The 10,495-nt window shown below is 41.8% G+C and overlaps 1 protein-coding gene across 2 annotated transcripts in view; it reads left to right on the top strand.

Moving 5' to 3' along the window:
- Positions 1-4,886, top strand: part of CBX5 (chromobox 5) — a 434,847-nt gene extending 429,961 nt beyond the window's left edge. For both annotated transcript variants that reach the window (XM_044083958.1, XM_044083959.1), the window contains exon 5: positions 1,889-4,886. In XM_044083958.1, coding sequence (XP_043939893.1) covers positions 1,889-2,039 — 151 coding nt within the window. In that variant the 3' untranslated portion in view covers positions 2,040-4,886. The remainder of the gene's footprint in view (positions 1-1,888) is intronic.
- The last annotated feature ends 5,609 nt before the right edge of the window (positions 4,887-10,495 follow it).

Raw genomic sequence — 10,495 nt, forward strand, 5'->3', positions numbered from 1 at the left:
TAGTTTCCCAAGCCCTTTTTAAAAGGGGCACTTTTGCCCTGACCACCTCCTTTCAAAGATCCTACTGTACCTTGTGACCTATACCTAGTTTTGCAAACTATTGTACTTTCTCCCTTCCAACTGTCTGCAGACCTGATTTGAAATGCTTGTCCTGGAAAAAAATATATTTTTGGTGGCAATAAACCTCCGTTTGGATTTCAGAATTTCAGGCTTTTATCATGTAAACCATCTTACCTGATCCTTCATAGGGACAGGGTCTCCTTACGAGCAAATCCCACCTTCCTACCTAAAGTAGTGTCCGAATCTAATATTGGACTATTAATTTACCGGTATTCTTTCCAAACTTTTCAAAACTGAGGTGAATACTGTTTGCACTTGCTGGATGTTCACAGACAATTACACTTCTATCTTTACAGGATGAAGGACATTAAAAAAATCTGACCAACTATTTGTCTCCCTTTTCAAGTTCTGGATTTAGTAAACCAGTCAGCAAGGTGACCTTCGCCAGATCGCTCAAGGATTGTATTTCCTTTATCTGTGACAAGAAGAAAATTGTATTGCCTAAGCCTGTGAATTGACAACATCAGATGGTTTATGTACTCACCATAATGTTTCATCTGTGTTCATTTTCATTTGCCCTTGACCCCCTTCCCTCTATCCCCTGGCTTTTGAAGACTGGTGGAATGGATAATGTACATTTTTTCTTATAACCTTGAGACGTAGCAGGTATGGCTTCTGTTGAGATCTACATCTAATCTGCAAACTCTATCTGAGGTAATTGGGGACAGGCATTATGGGTAGAGATGTAGCTTGTTTTTGGTCCGCGCAAGCTGTAGTAATGGCAGTCTGTTCCAATGTCAACCTGTATGTCAAGGATAAAGAAAATTGATAACACAGATGGAACGTTATGGTGACTGCATAATTTTTTTACTACCATATGTGTTGTATATCCATTTGCAGGTCTGTGCTTGGTAGTGGGTAAGTTTAGCTAGAAAAAGCTTATGGTGATGTGTTATGACATGTGGATGCAGTAAGCATGGGAATTTGCTGTCAATGGTGGTGAATTCTATTTTTTTAAGCTTCTAAAATGCTGATTTTTAAAGAAGGATGAAACAGGTACTGCATCATTTTGTCGAAGTTTGCAAGGCTGGCCTTTAGGAATTCCACTTTAAACTTTTGTTTTTAGCACCTCTAAATAGTGCTGTTTTTCTGATCACAGGTGAAGTATATTTTTGCTCCACAGCATATTTTACCTTAACCTTGTGATGTCTGTTTCCATGGAGTTTTTTCATTATTACTAAAAATTGGCATTTTGATGGACAAAGCTTCATTTACCAGAGTTGTTTGAAAAGATTATAAGTATTGTATTCTGGGGTTTCATCTTGGCATAAAAATTTAAGTAGTGTCCCAAAAACCGTACCAACAACATAACCAGTTCAGTACACTGTAAATGCCATGTTTTTTTTTCTTCAGATGTAGCTGAAACTTTCACAAGAGGGAATTTGTATTTGCAGTAGTAAAGATCTTAGAACAAAGTAGCTGTGGAAAGATGCTGTAACTGTTTGTGTGAAGAGTGGGTGGCAGACACTGGCCACTCAGTTTTCATACTGAGGAGGAATTGGTCAGTGCTCTTCCTGTTAAACGTCATCACATGTGATTGGGATCATCCGTAGGACAACACTAGACTATCCAGGGTCACCCACACATCACGCACTGAACACACATCAGTGCTGAGTACCCTCTCACAATTTTACTGCCCATGCCTACATTGTTTGTCTGTTGGGTGAAAGCAAACCGCTTAGCAGCCAAGAGTGATGATTGCATATGCTTTCCAATCTCTTATATAGTCTACTGTTTTGATTTAACCTTGAAATGCTTTCATTTGTAGGAAAGATTCGGATGAGGCTGATCTTGTTTTGGCAAAGGAGGCGAACGTTAAGTGTCCCCAGATTGTTATAGCATTTTATGAGGAAAGACTGACATGGCATGCATACCCAGAAGACACAGAAAATAAAGAGAAAGAAGGAGTGAAAAGTTAAAAGGCAGATCTCAAGACCCTGACCTCAAGTTCTTGGATTAAGACCGAAATCTTGTCTTTGCCTGTTACTGTGTCTTCTACAAGAGAAACATTAACTTGGTTCTCCAGATTGAAGAATGAGGGTTTGACTTGTCCTTTTCCCCTAATCCTGTTCTAACGTTTAAGGTGGAACATTAATATTTTTTATTTTAGAGTTAAAAATGTGTTTTTAAATCATGTTTATAAAACTGCAGTATCCTTTTTTCCAACAGCATTCTCTGTTAAAAAAAAAAAAAAAAAAAAAAAAAAAAAAGCCATTTAAACCTGGTAGTAACTTTTTGGCACTTTAAACAACCAGAAAGTGTGTTGCCATTCCCACTATTCTATTCAAATAGAGGCTGAATTCCAGCCTGGGAGCCCAGGCTTTGTGGCTGGCTGATAAAATAGGCAGGTAAATTTGGTAGTTGCTTGTTGGAGAGAGATTCATGTTTTCTCCCGTTGTACATTGTTGTAGGACACAAGTTCATGTGGACATTTTCCCCCATTATCATGTTGTCAGATTATTCTCTGTATGTATCGTACATTGTTATTCTGATGTGTTAAAAATGCACTCCCTACAAATGAGTAAGGCTTTCAAAAGGAGCCCCAAGACAGTTTAAATAGCTGTTGAAGGCTTTTTACATGTAAGGTACTGTGGCAAGTGGTGTGTTTATTGGAGCCTTACTAAGAGTAGAGTGTGTGCATCTGTTAAAGCAGGGTATGAAATGAGTTGTTGATCTAGCAAATTTGCTGCCACCAAATATATTTTTGTTAAAAAATGTATAAATAAATGCATTGCTGTCAGAAATGGACATAAAATCCTATTTTACGGCCAGGATCCTTCTGCAGAAAAACGTAATTATGGATGGACTTTGGACACTTTCATAACTGATGATTACAGTAACTAGTTCTGGTCAACAGATGGTATTCACAGGCTGAGCTGAATATGCTACCAAAATGCATGCCTACTAGTTGTCTACTGCAGCAGAAACATTTTCTGCCTTGGACAGGTGATATGGATTTTTTTCATAAGGTGACCAGTCCTAATTGGAAGTTTGCATATTGAAGTTCTGTTGAGCTGCTGTCCTGTTTTTGTGAATGATAAATTTTTCTTAGCACAAGAATAACAGCAGGACTGCATATCCAGACAACCCAAACTGATTGAGCCATGTCTCACTGAGAGCAGTCTACTTTCCATTTTTATGTTGTGGAAACGCTTGATTACTTCTCAGGTGGTGTGACGAGCACAATACATTACCATAGCAGAAAAATCAGTAAAGCAGTCTCATTCCAGATCAAATCCCAGCAAGAAGTGGGTGGAGTTAGTCACAGGGACTAAAATGCTTTTGCTTTGATGGTTATCAACAACATAATACAGTATTTTTAAAACAGAACCTGTAGTCAGTAGTACTGCTGTATTAGCTGTGCCAGAGTACTGTTCATTTTGGCCTGTTTATATTTCACTCTTGTGCACTTTAGTGAATTTGCTGCAAAGAGTTGTTGAGATGGTGGCATAGGAAGACAGGTATGTTCACAGTACGTCATTTACGTAAAAAGCTGTAAAAAACAATAAACAGCCAACTTGACTTACTGTGAGAACAGAGTACACTTGCCCTGTGCAACTTGGAGGTCATGCAGGGATGATGCCTCCAGAAAATGACATCCGTCTCATTTTTGTCCTGCTTCCCTCCTATGGGAGTAGTAGCAAAGTTATTTGGGGGGAGGGGGGCAGTTAATTTTGCAGACTAGGTATGTCAGTCTTTTGTAGCACTCTGTAGATGGTGATATCTTAAGTGATGGAGGGCAGACTTGTCTTTTTTTATACTTGCCTGCTTTCCATGATTAGTTGTAGATTTTAGCCACTCGTGTATTTTATTTGAAGATATAAAATGTTTTATACAAAAGGATTTTCAGGACAAGTCATTTATGTCCCATGCACTTGTATTTAACAGTGTTGTACAGACTGTTTTACCAACTGATGTGTTATGTTCATTTTCCTCACAGCAAATTACTCATTTTACAAGCTTTGACATTGTGGTCGATATATAACTAAATGTCGTATCCCACACTGTTTTCAGTTTTGAGCTCCAGACATTTATGCTTGAGTTGAATCGTAAATATCTTGTGTGTGATGATCATTTATATGGTTCTTCACCATTTTGGCTTCATTTGACTTCATATATATACAAAGGAGAGACACGTGAATGGTTTCTTAGCCTTAGATCGCAGCTGGGCCAGAAATTATTACAAGTAAAAAAAGATACAAGTTTATTCGTTAGATTCTTTTGGGCTTGTGTAATATTGGAGTCTTCCATTACTCTTCCTGTTTGAGGATCACACACTCCATTCTTTCCTACCTTCTAACCTTTTAGTTTATTCTTTTTGCACACAAAGCAGCCAATAAGGTTCTAAAATGTCTGATTTTTATAATTATCAAGTTGTTGAGCATGTTCTGTCTTCAAAAAATTTCCAAGTATTGTCTTTTGCATCTGCTTCCTTGACTTTCAAAATTGTGTAGTATCATACTGTTACATGTTGACAATTGTGTTTGAATTGTTGAGTTGTGCAGTTTAGAGTGTGTACAAGAGTTATGCATCAAATTTTAAATCTGCTTATTGACTGGAACACACAACTTTGTGCCACATTTCACACTAATATACATTTTTAGCTAGAAATGAGTAGCCGAACTGGTTTCTTGAGTAAATCTATTTGCATATTTTATAATGCAGAAGAATACAACACTACTGTATATGACTAGGAAATTCAATGCACAAATTTGACACATGGAGCTGACTTTTTTATGTATAAAGGAAAATTTATACTTTGTTTATTCAGCTGTATTTCTCTTATTGGTCAACTGTGTATACTGTGCTTTCATTAAGTCCTAAAATAAGAGAAACTGGCAGAAAATCCTGTGTTCTACATATTGATCACTACTGCAGTACTAACTCCTGGACTTCTGCCACAGGCTCAGGTCTGGCTTGACTTCGAGCTTGACAACTACCCCAGTGCCCACCCCCCAGCTGGGCAAATGTCCTACCACCAGTGGTATAAGAGGTATGATGGTCTGTACTGCATTCAGTTTTTTCCCTAGATGCATTTGTGAAGGGAGGAACTAGTCAAAACAGATACTAAACATCAGACCATTTGTTCAGGCTGACTTACGGAATGCAGGTAGTTTGGAAGGGTTTTCAGTTCTTTTCATTGTCTTTTGTACTTAAGGATGCAAGTTACTTCATTTTGTAGGTAGCTGTTTGTCATTTTAGATATAAAATGTGCAATTCTTGCAACAAATTCCACGCCAAGAAGTTCATAGTCATGGTTTTAAGTTTTGGTTAGACTGTTCTGACTTGGAGTGGTTACTTTCTAAAAGTAATTAATCAGAAAAGGCTACGTACATGGTGTTATGAGATGATCTGCAGATGTCCCACCTAAAGAAGCACTAAGCAGATGGGACACAAGGGGGCTGATAAACTATTACTGTTAATAGCTTAGTACTTACTGTTAAGTACTGTGGTCTCTCCCTCCACCACCATCACCAGGTTTGGGCATCAGGCCTCATGAGGTAGTTATGCAGCCCCTTTGAGTGTCTATATACATGAAGGCCTTTGGAGATGCCCCTATAGAAAGGCCACCATACTATCAGAAGAAGCCCACATTCCTCCAAACCAAAGTCCTGCAGATATTGGTTCAGAAGTATCTTTGTGTGGCCATTTGGTTCCAACAGACTCCCACTTCTGATAGAGGGCAAGGATGGTATTCCCTTGGTTCCTATAGACACTGATATCCTATGCTACCTTTATCAGTCCTGGATACCCAGCCTGACTGAAGGCAGCCACCACCCAATGCGTGCCATCTTGTCTCAACTCATGTTTGGCAGGCACCCTCTCATGACCTAATGAGGACTTCCTCTCTAACAAACTGCAGACTCAAATCTGCTATCAGTTTTGTAAGGGTCTTGGGCAATAAAAGGGGAAATATACTCAAAGGTGGCCCCCAACTGCTGATTCAGCTGTGGTATTCTTGGACTGCAGGGGATTCTCTAGGACTCGTATTTAAAAACCCAGTCCTTAGTGACATGAAAAAGTGGGTACTTCACTAATTTATAAAGGAAGCTTTACATGTTTGTCACCCTGGCTTTCAGGGCTCTGAATTACCAGGCTGTGCTAAAGTTCCAAGGGACTTTTACCTCAGCTTGAGAAAAGGGAAATACAGTCCTGAGAGGTGAAGTTGCTGGATCTTTGCAGCCTCTCTGACAAGCACCCTTAAACGTGGTTGCGATGCAGTAGACATAAGCATGGTATCAACTACAGGCCTGGTTATGTGAATACATATATGGCTGAAGACTCTGCCACTGCAAGCGCATCTGAAAGTTTGGCGGTTTAATACTCCACTAGCCAAGAAGCTGTTTGAAACCCTGGTTGACCAGGTGTTTAAAACAGTGTAGGAAGAGAAGACCATGTAGTTGGTAACTCCCACATCTCTCACACACTTGCACTTTGCTATGCACATTTGGAAATACCCCACTAAATGGTAGTCTGTCTCCCTTTCTTAGGTTCAGGGTTTTCCCGCCTTTCTTTCCTTGCTGTTTTATATATTAAACTTTCTTCCCTAGTGTGTGTGGCTGATAAACCTTTAGGTTTTAAAAGTTGCTCCTTGTGCAGTCAGAAAATCCCTCTTTCCATCTCGGTAGTAGTGCGTTTATTGTTTGGGAGAGCCTCACCTGCAATCATTTGTGCCGCATTCAATCCCAGGTCTCTCATTGAGCATAGGCATAAGTTGTTGCTAAAAGGATTAGCTCATGGTGGTTCACTGGCTTCGGACTCTCCCTCTAAAGTTGCTCAGGACCCTAAGAAAAGCCCCCTTCCAAGGGGTGGTCTTTTTCTAAAATGCAGAGGCTCTCTGATCCCAGATCCGAGCCCAGCTTTATGGCTTTAGATCCGGGCTCTTCTGCTCAGACAGCCTTGGATCCGAGGCCTCTAGATCCAACTCTGTGCAAGCCTTCACCAGATCTGACCAGTTTGTTGGATCCATCTGGTACACTGGCTAAGACGTTGGATCCTCACAGAGCTTTGGCTGTGATAGTCCTAGACCTGGAGGGGGAACTGTCAGACCTGGAGGGGGAACTGTCAGATCAGATCTGATGCATTGGAGTCAGTCCCCCTCCTGGGATCATAGGGTATTGACAGGATCACCAACAAGCTGACGTTACTCTTCCATGTCTTCCGGGTCCTCCAGATGTTTGTTACCACAGATGTGGATAGGATAATGAGTTTCCTCAAGGCCAAAATCGAGTTAGGCTTGTTGCTGTCGCTCAGTTGCTTAGGGGACTTCTGCATCCTGGGACTTCACTCTTCTCTTCCGATCCCACTGGGTTTGGAACGTCAGGATCCAGAGCATTCCTTGTGAGAGGCTGTGTGTCCAGTATCCCTCCTTTCTGGACACCGTCGTCATGGTCCCTGGCGGGTTCTGTTCTGCTGCCCTTGGAACATGCTGCACCTTGGCCCTGTGAGGTCAGCGCTGGCTCCCTGGAGATGGGTTTGGGCCTGGGATTTTTGAACTGCTGTCTTCCCTTGTGGGCTTTGTTGCTGCATCGGAGTCCCTTCTCCCTTCCTGGGCAGCTGGGACATGAGGAGAGCCTTGTCCAGTCCGTCCAGCTTCCAGGCAGTATAGTCTGGAATAATCCCCTCAAGTGCAACAGTGCATGGCTTAAAGAAACAATGATCCAAAAGACAAAAAGCCAGCACCAAGGTGTATAAAGTAACTTTATTTTAAAGTTATCACATAAAGATAAAGGGAGGGCTATTGTGGTTATGGATGTTGACACTGATAATAAAGGAAGCTTTAAGACAACTTGATAATCACTTGTTTTATGTGTTAGTCATTGGACCCCACCAGTACATTCAAACATCAGATTGATGACTTCCTTAAGTTGGCTGTGGAGGAAGGGTCATATCTAACAACGTTGCAAAACATCTTACTGTAACCGATCCCAAAAGGCAATATTTATATTTGCTACCTAAAATTCACAAATCTTTAACCAACCCTCCAGGAAGACTGATTGATTGTTTTGGGTAGGGGATCACTAACAGAACCTCTGGCGGTTGTACTAACACAATATGTAAAACCTCTGCTGCCCCTGGTGAGATCTAGAATACAGGATACTACCGAATTTTTACAAATACCGTCAGATGCTCAGGTCGAACCCCATTGGTTCTTTTGTACGCTGGATGTGGCCTACCTATACACCACCATACCCCATTGGGCTGGCCTTTTGGCCGTAGAGTATTTGTTGGGTGTTGCTGAACTATATCTTCAGGGTTTCAACACGCTGTTACTACTAATGACTGAGCATGTTTTGACCAAAAATGTTTTTTACTACCAGGACAAATGCATCTGGCAAACCAGGGGAGCGGCTATGGGGGGCATCCTTTGCTCCCATTTATGCCGATTTATTCATGGCGTATGTAGAAAAACATATATATGACCCCTCACATCATTTGTTTTTGCCAGAAATGGACATCTGGCGACTATGTTTGGATGACTGTTGGATTATTTGGAAGGGTGATTTGGAATACCTTAATGGAAATAAATGGGGGATAGAGTTCACCTGTACACATGATCTAAACCAAATCACGTTTTTGGATGTTTTAGTTACCAAAAATGTGGTTGAAAATTTGGATACACAGGTATTCTGCAAATTTCCTGAATATAATTCCCTCCTACATGTGTTAAGCTACCATCCGCCACATGTCATTCACAATATACCAAAATCTCATTTTATGAGAATTAAACGCATTTGTTCTGGTAGTGATAAATATGACCATCCTAAAACAGATTTAGTCAGAAGATTTAAGGAACGTGGGTATAAACCTGGAGTGATTAATATGGCATGCAGGGAGATCAGTGGTAGGGCCAGACGGGAATTGTTACAATATAAACATAAACCTAAATAGTCAGCCCCTATCAGATTGATTACTACATATGGGTGTAACAGAGGCATTTTCTGTGATGTGGTACAACAAAATTGGAACATCTTACAGACAGATGGTAAAATTAGGTCTTTGACAAATGGCTGTTTGGGTTTAGTAGGGGAAAGATGTTGGCATCCCACTTTAATCATTATAAGGTGGGGAGCCCAGGTGGTTGCCCCAACAACACAGTCCACTCTTATGGGTGATTTACTTCAGGGATGTTATAGTTGTGGCCATTGTGTACATTGCAGTAGACTCAATCAGACTAAAATGTTTAGCAGTCGCAACACCAGTCAAGTTTACGATATCAATGATGTCCTTCAAGGATGCATCTGCAGTCCTAACAAATGGGTTGTCCTGTCGTCAGGCAGCCCTTCGGTCGGCCGGATTCCAAAGTCCGGGTCTGGCTTCGGCTGGTGTCGCACTTCACCCGACGTCATCTCTGCTGGTCTTCGGGTATAAAGGCATCAGCCGACGCCATTTTCCTCAGTCTTTCTTGCCGCGTGGCGCCCGAAGCAGAAGCTGTTCGCAAGTGCCGGTCGGTCAGATCCAGCGATTATTACTACCGAATACTACTTCGAAGACTTCTAAAAGCTAAGTACCCCGTTGGGGACTCTTTCTTGCCTCAGCCGATGTCAGAAAAAGTGAATAACTGTTTAACTTGTGGGAAACAAATACCTCATAAAGATTTCCACTCTTACTGCTTACCTTGTTTAGGCCCAGACCACGGCGTAGCAGCTTGTTTAGCCTGTGCTTCCTTCAACCGAGCGGCTTAGGCGTCGGTCGAGTTGCTGAACAGTTTTTCGGCTCAGACTTTGCATACATTATGCCGTCGGATCCTCCGACTACTCAAATTGTTAAGAAACGCAAAGAAAAGGACAGACACTCGCGGTCCGCGGTTTCGGCCGAAACCACGGTTAAGCAAACCGCGAGTGTCTCTGTTTCGGCCGAAACAGAGCAAACGGTTCAATCTACAGCCGAATCCATGACTACTACCGAGGCCCCTTCTACCCTAGTTGAATCGGCCTCTGAAGTTTTGCCTACTACTGTGGTTTCTCCAGAATTATCGGACACCATCCCTTTGGATGTCTCTACCCCAGCACGTGGTGCTGCTAGGCCTCCTGCAGCCATGTCTGTAAAGGCCTTTGCCAGGGCTAAAGCAGCCAAAACTGCTAAGTCAGTGCCTGTTAAGCCCCCCTCACACAGGCCCAGCTCCAGTTCCCAAATGCTTACTCTGGCAGAGGATCTCATCTCTTTGATAAGGGGATCCCAATCTCACCCAGACAGGGCCTCTCAACAAACAGAAAAGAGACCTAGAGCAGAGCCACCTGAGCCAGCTTCCTCTGATGACTCTTCTGATGATTCAGACTTTACAGACCATCCAGAGGCTCCTTTCTACTTATGAAGATTCTGATGCTGAAGAATCTATTCCTTCTGCCTCTCCACCAGAGGAATTTGGGGAAAT

Source organism: Protopterus annectens, chromosome 9.part0 (assembly GCF_019279795.1).
Source record: "Protopterus annectens isolate FY-2018-M chromosome 9.part0, PAN1.0, whole genome shotgun sequence".
In the NCBI taxonomy this organism is placed as follows: domain Eukaryota; kingdom Metazoa; phylum Chordata; order Ceratodontiformes; family Protopteridae; genus Protopterus; species Protopterus annectens.